At 42.1% G+C, this 19,386-nt stretch overlaps 1 protein-coding gene and 1 long non-coding RNA gene across 7 annotated transcripts in view; one reads left to right on the forward strand and one right to left on the reverse strand.

The window, feature by feature from the left end:
- The window catches only part of DENND2A (DENN domain containing 2A), a 94,288-nt gene that overhangs the window by 60,155 nt on the left and 14,747 nt on the right, over nucleotides 1–19,386 (reverse strand). For 3 of the 5 annotated variants that reach the window (XM_044774906.2, XM_044774809.2, XM_044774878.2), the window contains exons 2-3: nucleotides 9,035–9,136; nucleotides 4,748–5,911 (exon numbers count right to left, since the gene is read on the reverse strand). In XM_044774906.2, the coding sequence (XP_044630841.2) occupies nucleotides 4,748–5,911; nucleotides 9,035–9,136 (1,266 nt within the window). The remainder of the gene's footprint in view (nucleotides 1–4,747; nucleotides 5,912–9,034; nucleotides 9,137–19,386) is intronic. The other 2 variants (XM_044774837.2, XM_070514652.1) reach the window with 1 other exon arrangement.
- LOC139045811 (uncharacterized) lies at nucleotides 7,015–18,814 on the forward strand. 2 transcript variants are annotated; one of them, XR_011504919.1, is made up of 3 exons: nucleotides 7,015–8,428; nucleotides 15,408–15,474; nucleotides 16,279–18,814. It is a non-coding gene; the product is annotated as an uncharacterized lncRNA (long non-coding RNA). The 2 variants fall into 2 exon arrangements; XR_011504920.1 differs by having other exon boundaries at nucleotides 15,408–15,446.

Consider the following 19,386-nt stretch of genomic DNA (forward strand, 5'->3'; position numbering starts at 1 on the left):
TCCAAAGCGCACAGCCTGGCCGTGTAATTCTAAACCCTCAGAACCTCAAAATCCTTAATCATTTCTTTCTTCAGCCTTGGCTTGGCTTTCTTGCCTCAGAGAGGGCAGTAAGTCTGCCAAATTCAGAGTTGAGCCTTTTCTTTCTTTTTTTTTTCTTAAGCGATAGGACCACAATAAAGAACCTGCTTTATTTTTTAAGAGCAGAAAGGGAACATCTTGCCCTAATCACCCGCATTGTTCTATTTTAAACAGAACGAAAAATCCAAAGCCAAAATTCTTAAAACACAGCTGATGCAACCATATTCAAACTCGCCAAGAAAAATTTCATCTTTGGACTGAAACTAAGTAACTTTAGCCGGTTTTAAAGAAAATGCTGGAAGACTAAAAAGAGCAGATGGTAGCTAAGAGAGAAAAGATAATGGGAATAACTGTTCACCACGTTTATCTATCTGCCCAATGATGACACAGATGAAAGACTCCCATTTCCCAGAACCAACCTGCCCGTGGAAGAGGGGGCCTCTTTGGAGGAACAGCCCAGAACGGGCTTAGAAGGGCTGCTTTTGGGGAGCAATGGGGACAGGAGCAGAAAAGTCATGAGAGTATTTAGGGCCCTGGTGTTGGCACTGGGGCCCTGGGGTTGGGAAAGGATTTAGAATTGGAGATCGATGCAAACTTTCTCAGAACATATAGAAGGAAGCCTCTGAATTCTTCTGTAGCTCTCACATAACACTGATGTCAAAGCCCAGCAAAGAGTGCAATAAAAGCCAAGGAGAGACTAGACTCATCTACAGAATACTGATACAAAAATCTTACATAAAATATTAGCAAATAGAATTCAACAGTACATTAAAAGAACAATAAACCATGACCAGGGGCTGGCCCCGTGGCCGAGTGGTTAAGTTCGCGCGCTCCGCTGCAGGCGGCCCAGTGTTTCGTTGGTTCGAATCCTGGGCGTGGACATGGCACTGCTCGTCAGACCACGCTGAGGCAGCGTCCCACATGCCACAACTAGAAGAACCCACAACGAAGAATACACAACTATGTACCGGGGGGCTTTGGGGAGAAAAAGGAAAAAATAAAATCTTTAAAAAAATAAATAAATAAATAAAAAAATAAATAAACCATGACCAAATGAGAGTTCATCCCAAAATGTAAGGATGGGTTAACATTGGAACATAAATTCACTATTAATAGATCAAAGGAGAAGGGCCATATGATCATATAAAGTGGCTGAGAAGTAATTTGACAAAATCTAACATCTAATCCTAATTTTTTAAACTCTTAGTAAAAAAGGGAACATAAATGAACACTACCTTGATACCATAAAAACACCCCTCAAACAAGAGTGCTTGAGAGGGGCACACAAGAAGCAGTACCAGTAAAGTCAGGGGGGAGATAAAGCTGCCCACTGCTATCAGCACTATTTTTTTTTTTTTTTTTGAGGAAGATTAGCCCTGAGCTAACATCTGCTGGTAATCCTCCTCTTTTTGCTGAGGAAGACCGGCTCTGAGCTAACATAGGTGCCTATCTTCCTCTACTTTATTTGTGGGATGCCTGCCACAGCATGGCTTGCCAAGCAGTGCCATGTCCGCACCCGGGATCCGAACCGGTGAACCCCGGGCCGCCAAAGCAGAACGTGCACACTTAAGTGCTTTGTCACCGGGCCGGTCCCTCAGCACTATTATTTAACACTGCTCGGAGAGTAGTAGCCAGTGCAATTCAGTTAGAGAAAGAATTATGAGGTATAAATTAAAAAGAAAAGGTAAAATGAGAATTCTTTGTAGACAATATGATTATATATATAGAAAGTCCAAGAGAATCCACTGACAGACTATTAGAAACAATAAGAAATTTCTTTAAGGGGTCTTCTAAAAGAATAATATACAAAAATAAATAGTTTTCTTACATACAAAGACCATATGATGAGAAAAAAGATACACTAACAATGGCAACAAAAAGATAAAATACTTAGGAATAAACTTAGCAAACACATAGAATCCCAATTAAAAACTAACATAATTTGTATGTGTGAAATCTGATAGTGATATACAGAAGATTTAGAGAAATACATGCAAGAATAGTCAAGACATTCTTGAAAAATGAGAATAAAGAAATAAACAAGAGGTTTATAATCATTAAAAAGGAGACCAAATGGTCATTTTCGTGTATGTGTTTGACATGATAGTGTATGTAGGATGTCCAAAAGAATCACCTGACAGATTATTAGCAACAACAAGAAATTTCTGTAAGCTCTACTAGACATTAAAACATATTATGAGGTTAAAATAATTAAAGCAGTTTGGTACTGGAAAAGAAATAGATACCCTAATTAATTAAACAGAATAGAGCCAGAAAAAGTAACAGCTGACACTCACTGGGCATTGCCTATATGCCAAGCTCTGTTTTAACTTGTTTACACATATTTACTCATCCAGTCTTCACAACAAGGCTATGAAATGTTTAATATAATTATCACCGTTTTACAGATAAGTAAAATGAGGCCAAGGCAAATTGAGTAGCTTATCTAATGTCATACAGGCAGTAAGTAACAGAGCTAGTAACTACTCTGGCTCTAGAGTCTTCTCTAATGCTGTATACTGCTCACCACAGCATTATTTGTAAACTGGAAACAACCTAAGTGTCTATAAGTAGGGGAATGGTTAAATAACATACGGTTTATCCACAGGATGTAAAAAATGTGGCAGTTAAAAAAGGAAGGTGAAAAAAAAAGGAAGGTAGTAAAATTGAAAGATCTCAATCATATCCTAAGTAAAAAACAGTATATATATATTTCATTTTTTTCCAATCCTCTTTTTTTTTTTTTCTTCTTCTTCTTCTCCTGAAAGCCCCCCAGTAAACAGTTGTATACTTCAGTTGTAGGTCCTGGCTGGGCTATGTGGGACGCCGCTTCAGCATGGCCTGACGAGTGGTGCCACGTCTGCGCCCAGGATCCAAACCAGCAAAACCCTGGGCTGCCGAAGCAGAGTGCAAGAACTCAACCACTCTGCCATGGGGCCGGCCCCATGATTTCATTTTTAAAAGCACAAAATATATAATTATAATTATAATATTTATACAATTTATATAATTCTGAAATACACAAACTTTTTTTTCCTGGAAGAGAACATAAGAAATTGTGTTTTTTGCAGCCAAAAGAATCCTACCTGATAAACCATGTTGAGCAGGCGAGTTACATGATCAAATCTGTATTTCTAGAAGACTCCTCAAGCTGCTGCAGAGGAATATACTCGGGGTGGGGATTGGAACAAGATGACCAAGGTGGTAGCAGTGGAGATGTAGTCAGATTCAAGATAACATTTAAAACTACAACCGAAGGACTTGCTGATGAATTAGATTGGGGTATGCGAGAAGAGAAGAATCAGAGATGACTCCTAGGTTTTCGGCTGAAGCAAAATGAAGGGTGATGCCATTTAACAAGATGGCAACTATTTTGGGAGGAGACAGTTAGTGAGACAGTTAGTGGTGGCCTGGATTGAGAATTTAGGTTTGGGCATGTTAAGTCCAAACTATTAGATAACCAAAGAGAGACCCAAGCAGGAGATGACGGTACAAACCTGAAGCTGGGGGAGGGAGTCAGGGCTAGAGACATACATTTGGGAAGCATAAGCATGTAATTGACATTTAAAGCCACGGGACTGGATGAGGTCATTTGGGGAGTGTATATAGATGGAAGAGAGAAGTTCTGCTCTCATCCTGGGATACGGTGTGGATGGGTTAGCGGGGAGTGTTATTCTGACATGGAGAGGGAGAGGAAAATAGACTGGTGAAGCAGAACTACCAGGAAAGTCATGAGAAGTCCAGCGAACACAGTCTGTCAAAGTGGAGCGAGTCAAGTTGTTTCTCAACTGCCAGGAGGCCAATCAAGAAAAGAACAGAGAACTGGCAATGGGATTTAGCAAGACGGAGGTCAGAGGTGGCCTTGATCAAGAGTACTTTCAGGATAAGTGGCCAAAGCCCCACCGCAGTGGGTCGGGGCAAAAATCAGAGGTAAAGAAGTGATGACAGTAAGTAGAGACAACTGCTTTGAGGAGCGTTGCTCTAAGGCTGGTTTCCAGATTAGTGGGTACCAAACCAATTAGCACACTACAGAAGTGGACTAGAAATTAGATTTCAAACCAGAAAATAAATTGTTTCCAAAGCACAGATTTGATTTTCAAGCATTCACAGGTTTTATTATCTAACGTATTATTTTAATACTATAAAATATTCAGAGTGTGTACATCTATATATAAATGAGGAAACGGTGGCTTCTAGGGGTTAAGTAACTTGTTCAGGGTCACAGTGATAGACTGTGACAGGGCCAGGGTAGACCCACGCATGTTTCTAGAACCCATACCCAGAAAAACACACAAAGAAGAGCCAGGAAAGATTCAAGGTGCCACGCACCGTAGGGGATGGTAACAGCAGAATTAGCATCAATTAGCACCAGTTAGTAGACTGCCAGTGTTAACACAAATTTTCGTGTAACTCTTGGTTACTAGCTGAATTACAAGTACTTATCACATCCAAAGGGTAATTTTTAAGAGCAAATACTCTTTTTTGAGGACTGAGAACACAAAACACATGCATCAGTTACCACGTTTCCAGGTTTAATCAATAAACTCTCTTAAACTATGAACAGTCTCAACTAAGCACAAGAACCATCAGTTTAAGAAAACAAATAGGTTGAGAACAGACAGTTGTGATGCGGCGTGAACTACTCAAGCAGACAGTCACCGTCACCTACCTGTGGTCAGCACTGGGTTTCGGTCTCCCGTTCCACAGTCTTCTGTTCACGGTGGAAGGCGGGGGAGAGGAGGGCAGAGGCGGGGGAGGTAGAGAGGGCAGAGGAGGCAGGTTCCTTTTATCTTTTCTGAAGCTGCTGCCTGGGTTCCCATTCTTGTCCCCTTCTCCATCATGTTTGAACGTTCTCCGGGGTTTGGGCAGGGGGTTGATGAAGGGTTTTGTGGTGGAGTCCTCCGAGCCCTTGTACACACTCTCCAGGCTCTGGTTGCAGGGCCTCCCACATGAGCCTTTCCTTTCCTCCCCAGCCTCAGGGGCAGGCTCCTTGGCTTCCAGGTCCAAGCGGTGTGGCCTGAATTCTGAGCCACTCCTGCCTCCACGGTTCTCAGGAAGGGTGGGCCCCTCCTCAGCCTTGTCCGGTAGGCAGTGTGGGGAATAACAAGTCCCTGGTAACTGGGGATCCAGCCCTGCCGACCCATCCTTCAGAGCCTGCTCAAGTTTCTTGACCTGCTTCAGCACAGAGAGGCTATCATTCTGAAAGCGCTGTTGGCCAAGCCTCCGCTCTCGGCCTTTGCCCAAGCTGGGAGCTGGCTCCCTGGCTGGCTGGCTTAGGTCTTGCCTCCGCTCTGCATCCTGTCCCTCGACTCTCACTACTCCTTTATTCCTCTCATCCTCTTTACTCTCTGTTTCCAGCCTCGTTCCATTCTGAGCCTCTGTGACCGGAGTCCTCACACCATCACTACTTCTCCTCTCCATCACACAGGACGTCAGGTAATCCTCTTGCTCATCTGCTTTCCTGCCAGCTGCAGTAGTGGGCAACTCCTTTTTCCCTTCCCATTCTGATATCTTGTCCTTTATGCTGAGGGACTTGTGCCGGGCCCCGCCTCGGCCAGGAGGGCAGGGGTTCTGAACGCCCGTGAGCTGCCTCTTGCTAGCCCTGCTGGCTTCTTTAGCACTGACATCTGAAGCTGGGTCGCTGATGGTCATATCTGAGCTGAACATGTTCTGCTGAATACAGTCCACTCTTGACTCTAGCATCAGGTTATTGAGGCTTTCCAGCGGGCTTCTTCCGAAGGCTGAAGCCTGATTAGTCTCTAGGAAAGGGATGGAGGACCTAAGTGGCTGCCTTCGAGGGTCTTCCCCAGCCTTTGGGCCTTCCACCTTGACCCTGAACAACAAAGACAAACACTGGGTGAGGGATTCTTGGTTACTGCTCCTGGCTGGTCATAGAGATTTACTAAAACTTAGATATAATAATAATTGCAAACCACAAACATTGAAAATACCATTTAAAAAATAATTTGGTTTTCTTGGGGAGATAGCACGATGGAACGAAAGGAGCTACTGGATTTTAGAGCCCAAGAGACTTGGGTTTAAATCCTAATTAGACCACTGACCACCTGTGTGACCTTGGGCAAGTTGTTTAACCTCTCTAAACCTCAGTTTCCTCTTCTGTGAAAAGGGAATAATAATAATACACATCTAACAGGGTGGTTATAAACATTTAATGAGCCAACCCAAGTAAAGCATCTAGTATGTCATGGTATACAATAAATGGTGGTTATCGTTATTATTAGCTCTCTTCCCTGATGAAAATAGGAGAAATTTCATGAGATAAAAGCTTACGTAGTCTAAGTTTCCTCTGCTTCTGTTATCAACAGATGGTCCTTTGGAATGACTATTTAAAAATTAAAACAATGCCATAAGTCATGAAGTTTTTGCTAATTCTGGGCTTGATAAGTTGTCCTGATTTGAGTGGGGAAAGCCACATGATTGGCTGCATTTGAATTGAAAATTCTCTAGAACGTGAACCCTGCTAGACTGGTCTCTCCAGGAGGACAGGGATTCTTTTGAATTTTGGCATATTTTGACTACTGCTGCATCCCCAGCACCTACACTAAGACCTGGTGGAGTGGGTGGCCAGTAAACATGTGTGGCACGAATGAATGAGTGAATAAACAAGCAGGTTCAGATTTCAGGCATGGCCTACAACTGCACTGTCCAATGTAGTGGCCACTAGCCACATGTGGCTTTTTTTTTAAAGATTTTTTTTTTTCCTTTTTCTCCCCAAAGCCCCCCAGTACATAGTTGTACATTCTTCGTTGTGGGTCCTTCTAGTTGTGCCATGTGGGACGCTGCCTCAGCGTGGTTTGATGAGCAGTGCCATGTCCGCGCCCAGGATTCGAATCAACGAAACACTGGGCCGCCTGCAGCGGAGCACGCGGACTTAACCACTCGGCCACGGGGCCAGCCCCCACACATGTGGCTTTTTAAGCTGAAATCAAATTAAATTAAAGCCTCAGTTCCTCAGTGGCACCAGTCCCATGTTGAGTACTCAGTAGCCCACTAATGGTCAGTTGCCGGCTAATGGTCACTTTATTGGATGGAGTAGAAAAACATTTCCATCACTGCAGAAAGTTCTGGCCTAGAACATACACGTGAGGATATATACCTCCAAATATGATTTTAGAAGATCAGTTAGCGCCATGAAGATGTTAAAAATTATTTTGAAAGAAAAATAGAAAAACATTTTAAGCTAGTCTAATGAGAATGGGAGTATCTGTGTTTTGAAACGCAAAACATTCTTCCAGCAGCAAAGGTCATGACTGAGCACAGTGACCTCAGAATGTCCCAAGATCAGCAAATGTGCACAGACCAACCTCATGGTGCACATTTCCTGAGTATATAGATCTGACTATACAGGAATTTACATGACATTAGCCCATAAATTCTGAACCTCCAGTTAAGGTTCACCTGAGGGATGAACCTCAGCAGTTTCATGCACGCTGTTAGTATTTAGCTCTCTCTTCCAAAGACTAACAGTTGTTTACGTAGACTTGCCCCTGGATGGGGACATGAGCACGTAAACTGTGTTGCTGTTCTTGGTTGCTCAGCGTAAATTAGAAACTTGTGAAATTGCAAACACATTTTCATATGTTAAATATGGCTATCAAAGCAGAATTCTTTATTTAAATAAATGATTAGCATTCATACCAGAGTGCTTCCAAAGAGAAACACATTTTTCAATTGTTCTGTCACCACTGAGGACATTAGCATGAATTCAGATTTTAGTCAGAATCAGAATCAGTTTGTGGATATTCTACTGAGAGTTCAAAGGCAGAACTTAAAGCCATTGGTCTCACGGTGCTAGAAGAAAGATAAAGAGACAGGACAGACACAGGAAAACACAATTCAGGTTAGTTCATGCTTCGTGACAATTGATGATATAGTATAAAATCATTTATACCAAAAGTACTGTTAAACAATATTGACAGTAGATAAACATGGCTTTAGATTCAGAGGGACCTGGGTTTGAAGCTTGGCTCCCTTTTTTTCACCTTAAAATAAGAACCCTATCTCCCTTTTCTAGACTAGAACTTTATTGGTGCAGAGACTAAATTTATCTTGTTTGCTGTGCCCAGTACATAGTAGGTAGTCAATAAATATTTATTAAATGAATGAATGGATGAGTTAATATATGTAATGTAACCAGAGTACAGCACATATTATGTCTTGATATTAATAAATGGTAACTAGCGTTATTGTAATGATTACAGTTATTGTCCAAGATCCCAATCATCTGGGGTGACTTCACAATCACTGATCCCCTATCTAAAAACTGAAAAAGAAAAAAGGATGGCTTGCTGGAAGACCACGCTGGATTTACAAAGCTCCAGCAAGAGAGGTAAGAATGATAAAACCAGGGACAGAGTGCCTTCTCCACATGGTTGTTGCATCCAAGAGTTTCTTGAGTTCCTGTTTCTGGGATTCTATGGCCCCAGCAGGGGCTCTGGACTGGGCGCAGAGCCGTGAACAGCTCAGCGATCGCCAACTCCTTTGCAGAATGAGAGAGAGAATCAGAGGAAAGGGCTCCATCTGGGGAGAAGACAGCCCTGCTAATAAAAGATGGGTAAAGCTGGCCATGTGGACAGATGCAGCTGCAAAGATTTAGGGCTCAATGATAATTAAAATATCTGTGCATCTTAGTAGTTAGAAAAACAAACCCTGGACTGGAAAGTATCAATGGGAATATGGCCTGAAGTCGCCCTGGGATCATCTTCTCAACACACTGGGCACGAGTCAGACTTTCCCTGGACCACTTTGGTCTCAAGTTCTTAACTGAGCACAGTGCGTGGAGATGATTTACAGGAGGTGTATCACAATGACTCAGAAAAGAATGCCTCTTTAGTTCAAGGAAGTGGGGTTAGTGAGGAGGGAAAGGCCAGAGAGAAAGGAAGGAGACTGAGAATCTGGGCCAACTTCTACACTCTCGGGGGAGAAAAGTTCTTACTTGTCAGCCAATTTGTAGCACAGGTTTTCAGGCTGGCTGTGGCTGCCCTTGGCCCGCCTGCACACTGTCATCATGTCAGCACCGAGAGGAGCTCCAAGTCGCCTGGGAGAACAGGGATGCACACTCAGTGAGCCATGACAGCAAATCTAGGGCCCACACCCCAAACTATTTATCCCTGAGAGGGTCCATCCAAGAGTAGGGGTGTGTGACAGGAATGCACCATTCGGAATCCCTGACCCACGAGTGAGGCAAGGGCACAAAATCCTGAGGTTCAGACTCCATGCCAACCTCTTCTTGTGTGTGTGTGTGTGTGTGTATCTTTATATTCTTTAGCTAAGGTCACCAAAAATTTTAAGAAAACATATACCCCTAGAAAGCAAAACATAAATCCCAGCACAGCCCAACATTTTTTCAGGCTCTCCAAGAACCTGTGATGAATAATCCCCGAAGAAGAGAAGAGTTGTTACTTTATTTGAAACAAGAAATAAACCATACACCAAAGCTGAAATATACACAGAGATACTCTACTCTTCCGCTGGCCTTAAGGTGGGCGTAAACCCCCACTGTCCTTGGGTTCAGGGCCCTGCACTGAGAACCTTTCCCAGTGGCTCCAAACCCAGGAGGAAGAGAGGCCTAACCCCTAGGTCATCTGTCTGGTCTCAGGAAAACTAGGGGATGGTCCCAGGAAACCCAGGAATCCCACTGAGCCTCTCAAACCTGAAAGATAACAAGGATCATGTGGACACCAAAGCAGGGGCCTTAGTGTGGAAGTAGCGGTTTTATAAAACTCCCGTGCCTGACATCCAAATGAACTAAAGTAACTGATTAAAACGTACTATTTCAATAGCAAGTCCCTACAGAACTCTATCTCTCAACATGAAAACAAATGGACATTGGTCAAGTGGACGTAGCTAAGAAGAACAGACCCACCAGAGAACGCCAACAGGACAGGCTGTGCAATTCTTCTGAAAAGCATAAACACCACATGACTGGTCCCTCCTGATGGAGAGGAGGTATCTCCTTGACTAGAGGTTCAAGAAGTACTGAGATACTGGAGACTCACAGTTCTTTTCTACTGACTTCCAGGGAATCCCTCTCCCAACTCCATATCATGTTTCCAAGACTCCTACCCCCCTCCCAGGACGGTTTACCTGCCAGGTGACAGGGTGGATGCCCAAGGTCTGGCCTGGGCATCTCTTCCCCCAAGAAATCAAAGGGCTGGGTTTCAAGACTTGCATATGACTCTCAAGAACAAGCAGAGAGAGAAAGAGAAAAAAGGAGAGTGAACATGGGCAACAAATTAAAAAGAGGGAGTTGAAAATCGAGGAAGGGAACAGACAGCTCCAGGAAACTGTGTGTATTTGGGGAGGGGGATGGAGTTAGGGCCTGCCCACGCAGCTCAGTTGTCCTCTTACCCAGAGACACAGCACCCTACATTCTGGGGTATGTCAGTGCTGAAAGCAAGCCCAGTTATCTAAATAAGCCAGGCCCCAGGGCTCTCCCTCCTGTCATGGAAGAGAGCCCTGAAAGACCTTTCAGGGACAGGAAGGAACTCATTGCCCCTCTCATAATGCTCTGCAAAGCTTCTGGAGCCTCTCCATTTGGCTGGGCTCACAGACACTGCTCTTCTGTCCTGCATCTGGCAGAGGGCCCCATCGGACGTCAAGGATAGTGGCCACTCCCTGCCGCCCTCCTCCTGCCTGCCCTCTGCCTCCACACAGACCAAACCCACAGTGATGCAGCCTTGTTCCATGTGAGCAGCAACTCTCTCCACCCACCCTCTTCTTTCAAGCTGGCTTCCTCTTTCACTGACTATGAATAGGTGCCAGACCCTGTGCAGGATGCTCTGGGGACTCAAAGATGAGTAAGACATGGTGTCTGCCCTCACGAAGAGCATGCAGGATTGCGCTTGGGTCATGACCAGCCCTGTATCCTAGCTCTCTCCCCAAGGGAACAGTTTTTCTATACTTTCCAGGAAGCCACAGCTTTTCCAAAAGGGACAAAGCCCACTGTGTCTAACGCACAGAGAACCAAGTATGGACTTTCAGGTTAAAGATACCAAGAAACATTTAAACAATATGGTACTTAAGTGAACTTGCTTCTCATCGGGCAGTAATAACATCCCATACTAAAATCACAGTCCCCAGAGAAACAGCTGATACCATATTCTGAGAAGCAAGTTCAAGTGTGCTTCAGGGACCGGAATTGAGGGAGCACAGAACCTCCTGCACACTCAGGAATCAGCCCACTAGCATTTCTGAATTCAAAGAGGAATGGAAAATGCTGCTCCCACAAAACTGACCGCTTTTTGTCTCTGATATTTAAAAGTCATTAATTAGGTGACAAGCCTAGCCTAATTTGATAGTTGGGAGTACTCTGTCACTTAAATTACCATAATAAATTCCACTGTCACTTAATAGGTCTTGGATTGCAAGATGGAGCTATTTCCCAAAGTGTGGACTAATGGGGATCTGTCCCAGTCCACGTGGGGACCTCGTCAGACATGTAGATTCCTGGGCACCTCTCCGATGCACCAAAACCGACTGGGGGCTGGCCTGGAATCTGCATTTAAATATCGTAAATCAAGGGCTCAGGTGATTTTTACACAACCCAAGGTTCTTTATTTCTCCTAGGCAGTTTGGCCTTGTGATCCAAACAGACTGTTTTCCAGGAGGTATCATGAATGCATGACTAGTAGTAACACGTTTTCCCCTCAACTGCTTTCCATAAAAGTATAACTTCCCATTCACCAGATGGGCTTAATTAGTACTAATAATTTTAATTAGAATTAAAATGTTATACAAAATTTTGAAGCTAGATGATGTGTACATGAAAGTTCATATTTTTTGTACATTTGAACATTTCCATAAGTTTTTAAAACTGTCTTTCGAATTGAAGAAAAATACTTTTTAAACGCCAACACCTGTAGCAGATTATGTTTACCCATCAAGTCCGTAATCTAATCCCGTTTTTCTTCCTGCTAAAGTGAATACTGTAAAATCTGTTCTTGATTCAAAGGTTCTCTTTGGGCATCAACGTCAAGTTGATTGTAGGGCTCAGACGAAGTTAAGAAGCCCGGTGGGTGAGTCTTCTCAGCTTTTACTGTTAGGAACTGCCTTCTGCTGTCTCGATCTCCTGGTGCTGAGAAAACCTCTTACTCCTAATTACCTCTCTGAATTACCGTTAATTTTTCAAGAGGGAGAGAGAGAAAGTCATAGTGAGATGCTTCTAGTTGGTCTCAAAAGCCTGTGGAAAACACAACTGCTCCAGACGGACATTACCAGATCAAAAAACCTGTATTGATTTTAAATCCCTTTAAGTTCACCTGCTTAAAATTTCAGCATGACCTCTGAAAACACTATTTTTCTTTTATTAAGCACTAAAATGTGAAATTATTAATTAAAAAACAAATACCTCCCCCCAAAAGGGTCAAGATTTTAAAACAGATATAGTGTTTTCCCACAGGCAGAAAGGAGGAAGCGACAGAGCAGATCTTTTCCTGAGAGCAGTTCTTACAGGAGAGGCTGAGTGAACCTGAAGGAGGGAGGGGAGCAGCCAGCTGGGGAGCCGGCAGCTCCCTCACACCCCACCCTCGCCGGCCTGCCTACCTGCTCTCTTTCCTCCACTGCCATACGGGGAACCAGCAAAGGCAATCTAGAAACGCCAGTCTGATGAAGCCAGCATGGTCACAGTGCTAGGAGCCCAGGGAGACAGTACTCGTGGTCTCAGGCCTGGCCTCTCAGAGTGCTTCTACCTACGTTAGAGCATCGTTCATTAATTAACTATCCATTTTTTATATTAAAAATCATATGGGGGGCCAGCCTGGTGGCGTAGTGGTTAAGTTCATGCACTCTGCTTCAGTGGCCCAGGGTTCACAGGTTTGGATCCTTGGTGCGGACCTAGCACCACTTATCAAGCCATGTAGTAGTGTCCCACATAAAATAGAGGAAGACTGGCACAGATGTTAGCTCAGAGCCGACCATCCTCACACACACACACAAATAATAAATCAATAAATCATACAGGATGCCATTGAGCTCTCACCAACAGTAGTAACCTTCCTATTAACTCCGGTGGGTTTTCATGGTGGCAACAGGGGAGGTGATACATTGTCTACAGAAATTTTGCTGTCAAACTCACTTACAAAAACAGTTCAGATATTACTGTTTTAGAAATTCCTAGAAAAATAATCTGGATATGTTTAAGCCACAGGGGGGAAAAATGATTTCCCCCAAATCTTAAAATAAAAACAGTGATTTAAATAAAAAGTGAAATCTGGAAATGTTGATCAACTTACAACTGAATAAACAAAATGATGCATACAATGGAATATTATGCAGCCATAAAAACGAATGAAGTACTATTACATGCTACAAGATGGATGAAGCTTGAAAGCATACTAAGTAAAAGAGCTAGATATAAAAGGCCACAGACTGTATGATTCCATTTACATGAAATGTACAGAACAGGCAAATCCATATAGGGCAGGGGAACTGGGATTGACTGCTAACAGGTAAGGGTTTCTTTTTGGGAAAATAGAGAAGTTCTGGAATTAGATAGTGGTGATAGTTGTACAACATAGTGAATATACTATGTCACTAAGTTGTACACTTCTAAATGGTGAATTTAATATGAATTATATCTCAATTAAAAAATACATTAAAAGCATATTCAGAGAAAAAATAAGAAATTTTGGCAGGGGAGGAGGCGAAGTGAGGAATAAAACATACACAATTATAATACATTTCCTGTGTCTTTTATTGCTCTAAAGTTAGTATGTTAATTCTGAAATATAGGTAAATACATATCATATATAATGATTCCTAAAATGGTCATACTTGATATACTGAATAAAAAAATACAATTTAGATCATAAATGATTACATAATAAAGTTAAATTTTAAATAATTTTTATTTGTGTTGCAAATAAAGCTGCAAGCTGTTCAACTTTAATGATTCTAATAACTCTTAGTTTTATCAGTTTATAAAGAGTAGGCAACACAACTGAGAAGAAACCATAACAATTACAGTAGAACAAAAAGCTGTTTTCTCAACTGAGCGATCTTCTTATTAGCAAGCATATCCAGAAGGTGTTTGTTTTCAGAAAATACGTTGAGAAGGGAAAAAACAAAGCAGAAATCACATTATACAACTCTTGCTGTGTCTGGTTAGCGAAGCTCACTCCTGAGTCTCTTGATGCTTTTTTTCATCTTCTTTAAACAAAAGTGTTTTCTAAAAAATTAAAATGGATTGCTCTAGTTTTTTATATAATAGCTTAATTTTTTTGTTTTTGGAGTATTTTCAAAAACGAACCAATTTTCTCCCACTTGGAGGAAGATGGAGGACTGTGGAGTGGGTGAGGAGTGAGGGAGGCCTCGGAGCCACACCCAGGGGGCCACGTTTGGCAAAATGGCAGCCTGCACTCTTGAATCAAATGGTTAACCCAGGCCTGCGCAAAAACACCACACACCAGGACCAGACACCAGGCCCTCAGTAGACTACGCTGGGTAAAGACAGCGGTAGGGCCAAGGGATGACTTTTCTGCTGACAGCCAAAGTCTTCCTGTTTTCAAGAGTTCTGCTTTTGAGCCCAGAAGATTCTCCCACCAAATAAGATTGCTCAAGAAATGCTGGTTGAATGAATGAACACATACCATTTTCTTACACTTAACATGTCCATCAACAGATGACCGGATAAACAAAGTGTGGTCTAGTCATACTGTGGAATATCATTCAGCCATAAAAAGGAATGAAGGACAAGTACAAGCTACAACATGGATAAGCCTTGAAAATATCATGCTAAGTGAAAGAAACCAGTAACAAAAGACCACACATTGTTGATTCCATTTATATGAAATGTCCAGAATAGGCAAATCCATAGAGATAGAAAGCAGATCAGTGGTCACCAGGGGCTGGGGCAGGCGGAATGGGGAGAGACTGCTAATAGGTACAGGGTTTTTAGGGGGAGGGGAATGATGAAAATGTGCTATAATTAGATAGAGGTGATGGTGCATAAAACTGATTATGCTAAAAACAACCGTACACTTTAAAAGCGTGAATTCTATGGTATATGAATTATATCTCAATAAAGCTGTTATTTAAAAAAAAAAAAAAGAATCAGCAGGGACAACTGCTAAAGTGAGGAGTCCTGGCCCCACCCCAAAGTGAGTGACTCAGATTGCCCAAGGAGGGCCTAGGAATCTATATTTCTACGTTCCCCAGGGAACTCATAGGCTGACTTCATGAGTAGAACCACGGAGTGCATTTTCCTGTCACTTGCAGTGTCAGGGTCAGCCACAGAAATACTCTGCTTCACCCTCTCCTTTGTAAGGCAACCTTTTACTGCAGTGTGTCTCTTTGCTCCTTTTTTTCAGATCATCTTTGAAATCTGATGGAGGTGTTATCGGCACACAGTGAGTTGCTCCTGTCCCCTGAACCCAGGTATAAACGCTCCAAGATGCTGTTCACACATCCCTCCCTACACAGGCTTCAATATCAAGGCTTGTTTTCACTCTAAACGAGGTCTCAAGACCAAGAGTATAACCTGAGTAATTCTAAGACTTTCTGTCGGTATGAATACCCAGTTACTGACAATAATATTTTCTTTTAACAACTTGATCAGTATTTTCCTGACCTACACCTGTCAGTGTATGACAAATGAAGCCACCGGGAATCTGTGGCTACAGCAGCCTGACTGCAGGCTGGACCACACTTTGTGATGCCCCTGAGGCCAGAGCCAGCTAAAGATTTTTATTGTTCTCACTTTCATAAATCCAGGAAGGATTTTTTCACATCTGCAGAACATTCCTACATATAGAGATGTTTTTGGCCACCTTAGTAGGATGGAAACACATTTTTCACTTGACAATATTTGCAAATCATGCTTTTTCCCTCATTCATTTGCAATGTCAAAATACTTCCATATGTTGCCTTTAGGTTCACCATTTTGTGGAAGGTAAGAAAAGAAAAAGTACAGTTAGGTGGCCATCTTGCAGATGAATACTAAACTACAGTGTGGGTAAGGCTTTAGTGGTGTCAGCCCTAAGTTAATGCTCGATAACTACGAGTGTCACCTCTCTGGAACAAGTTAGTATGAGTCTGCCATAAATCATGAAAGTATGAGTAATAAAAGTTATGAAATATGCTAATACTGCCAAAATGTGGTTTGAAAATCTGAATTTAGGTAAATCTATTTTCTTTTAAGTAAAAAAGTACATTTCCTTTTGTTTCTTTTGTGTATTATAGGTCACCGAACCAGGAGGACTCAGATTCTAACCTCTTTCAACTCTCAAACACTTCAACTTGCTCTTCCTTCTCTTTGTTTTGGCTAGGCTATAAACCACTTCTTATTTCTAACTTCTACAGATACCAATGTCAATGCTCCTACCATGTTTCTAATAAGGAAAGAGAGGCACAGGGAAGTTAGGGCACTTGTTTAAGTTGTTACAACAACTCCTAAGTGACAGAGCCAGGAATGAGGATATGTTTCATATCCAAATCTGGTCACTCTGTATTCAATGTCCCTGTGGCCTCATATCACATTCTCTAATCTAGATGAGAACTAGCCTCGAGCTCAGTATTTTGAGTGTCTGTCTTGTTCAGCTCTTTAAGATCAGCAACTGTTGCAGCCTTCTTTCACACCACGCCAAATTTCATACACACTTGCGAGCTGGGAGGGAGAGCAAAGGTTTTTTGTGGATTTCTCTTTTTATGGTTCTGTGATTATATATTTCTATGCTTTGGGAATCAATCCTAAGACATAATCCTAAATATGGAAAAAAAGTATGTATAAATGTTCATACCTATATTATCTATAACATTAAAAAATTAAAAATAACTCAAATGTCAAGCAATATAATGGTAATGTAAACTATGATACAGCTATTCAATGGAATTTTATAAGCAAATTAAATTATGTTTAAGAGGACTACAATTCTATAGAGACAGAAAGTAGACTAGTGGTTGCTTAGGTTGGGAGCGGGAGGGCATGAGGAATAGGGCGTGACTGCTAAGGAGTACAGGATTTCTCTCTGGGGTGATGAAAATGTTCTAAAATTGCTTGTGGTGATGGTTGCACAATTCTGAATATACTAAACCCCAGTAAACTGTACACGTTAAGTGGGTGAGTTGTAGTGTATGTGGATTATATCTCAATAAAGCTGTTATTTAAAAAAAGTAAATTAAAAAGTCAAGGTAAAAAGACTATTACTAAATGGAAAAAATGCTCATGTTGTAATATTAGCGGAAAGAAACAGGATCCAAAAACTTTTGCCCAATATGAATAAAACAGTGTTTAACAAAGGAGGCAGAGAGGAATCTATTCAAAATTGTACACATAAGAAAATGTGGGAGGAAATATAACAAAGGATTAACAGTACTTGTCATTGGGTAAGCAACTTTGCATAATTTTTTTCCATTCCACTTATCTATGTTTTCAGCAACAAAAATACCAGATTTCCAAATTTTCTATAACAAGCATGTATTTTTATTACTATTACAATTAACGGGGAAATGTAAACCCTGCTGTTGTCTGTGGGTGTCTGGGCTGCCCTGAGACGCCCCCAACAGGCCTTGCAGCCACAAGCACATGTGCAGGGCACCGGGCTCAGCCGAGCCCATCACTCCACTACTTGTTTGGCTTTGCCACAGTATTTCCTGAGCGGAAGGGTAAGTGGTGCTTTATTGTTATCACCTCCTTTCCCCAGTGACCACCAAGACTCGGATCCTGGTCTCCAGTAACCACTTCCCAGTACAGATGCTACAATGGGTCCAAACAGAGATTATATGGGACCTATGGCCAAGAGGCAAACAGTCATGTAATTCATTCTTCCAACTAATAGTTGTGTCTACTTCACACAGGGGACTGACTGAAGCCTGGGAGAAATGTAAAACAAATAGATTTATGTGCCCTTCAAGAGTTTTCATTCTCGTACAGGAAATAGATGCACATGACAAGGCTATATTACATATTTGAAAACTGCTAAGACAGTAAATTTTAAATGTTCTTACCACACACACACACACACACACAAGTTAACTGTGTGAGGTAATGGATATGTTAACTAACCTTATTGTGGTAACCATTTTGCAATGTACACGTATATCAAATCATCACATTGTACACCTTAAACCTACACAATGTTATACGTCAATTATATCTCAATGAAGCTGGGGAAAAAAGCGCACATGAATGTCTCCAATACGAAACACAATATGACAAGCAATAGGCGAAGGCGAGATCCCTTAGCGGATCTGGGCTTGAAGGATGGGCTGAATTTCCTTTGGGGTGTAAAAGTGAAGGCACAGATATTTCCACAATCTCAGGATGACTAAGCGCTTCCAGAAGCACAAACCACTGAAGGAAAAAGCAGCACGGACTCTGTAAGGAGACGACAGCTAACTGACTGGCTGGCGTTCTCTGCAGGGGTCAATCAATAAGTGAACCAAGGCAGAATCTGCGAAAACAACTTGTGGAGATTTTCTGAAAGTTTGTACCAAGATGTTACCAGAAGCATGACAACCTTAAACGTTATATTTTGAAATAAGTTCCAGCTTGTGGAACAACTGCAAGAATAGTACAGAAAACTCTTCTATACCTTTTATCCAAATTTACCAAGTTTTGACATTCTCTCTCAATTAAAGATTGTTTTAAAAGGTTCTTTTGGAGATTCAAGGAAAATGAATGCTATCCAGCCACTAGAAGCCTTCAGTGCTCATAAACCAAAAAGAAAACAGAATCTTACAAATCCAGTTTACTGAAGTAAGTAAGCACATCCAGGTCCAAAAGACAGCTCAACCCCCATCCCACCCGCAACCCTCCACCAGGACCTCCCAGGAGGACACTGAATACTTTAATGCCAGATTTCCAAACATGCAAGGAGAGTAGGAAAACACTGAAACATAAAAAAGATGGAGGAGAGGAGTGTGGGGCAACTAGCCCTACCAGTTATGAAAACATACTATAAAGCCTTGATAATTAGAACAGTGTGGTACTGCCACGAGAATAGATAAATATACCAGTGGAACAGAAGAAAAAGTCTAGACATAGACCCAAGTACACATAGAACTTTTTATTTGATAAAGTTGGCATCTTACATCACTAGGGCACAGACAGGCTTGTTAATAAATGGTGGGGAATAAATGAGCAGCCCAAAGGTGTTCAAGTAAGATCACACTGCAGATCTGATATGTTTGCAGTCCTGGTGAACTGAGGATGACTTTGGTCTTTCTCAGAGCCAGAAAACTGCAGGCAAGAACTAGTTTGACAAAGGGGCCGCAGCCCAAAGGGGGTTAACAGCAACTGCTGAAGGATCTGACAAGTGTTCCTGAAGAGCTGCGACTGTCCTCTCAACC

The sequence above is a fragment of the Equus asinus genome, chromosome 1 (genome assembly GCF_041296235.1).
Source record: "Equus asinus isolate D_3611 breed Donkey chromosome 1, EquAss-T2T_v2, whole genome shotgun sequence".
NCBI classification, from domain to species: Eukaryota; Metazoa; Chordata; class Mammalia; order Perissodactyla; family Equidae; genus Equus; species Equus asinus.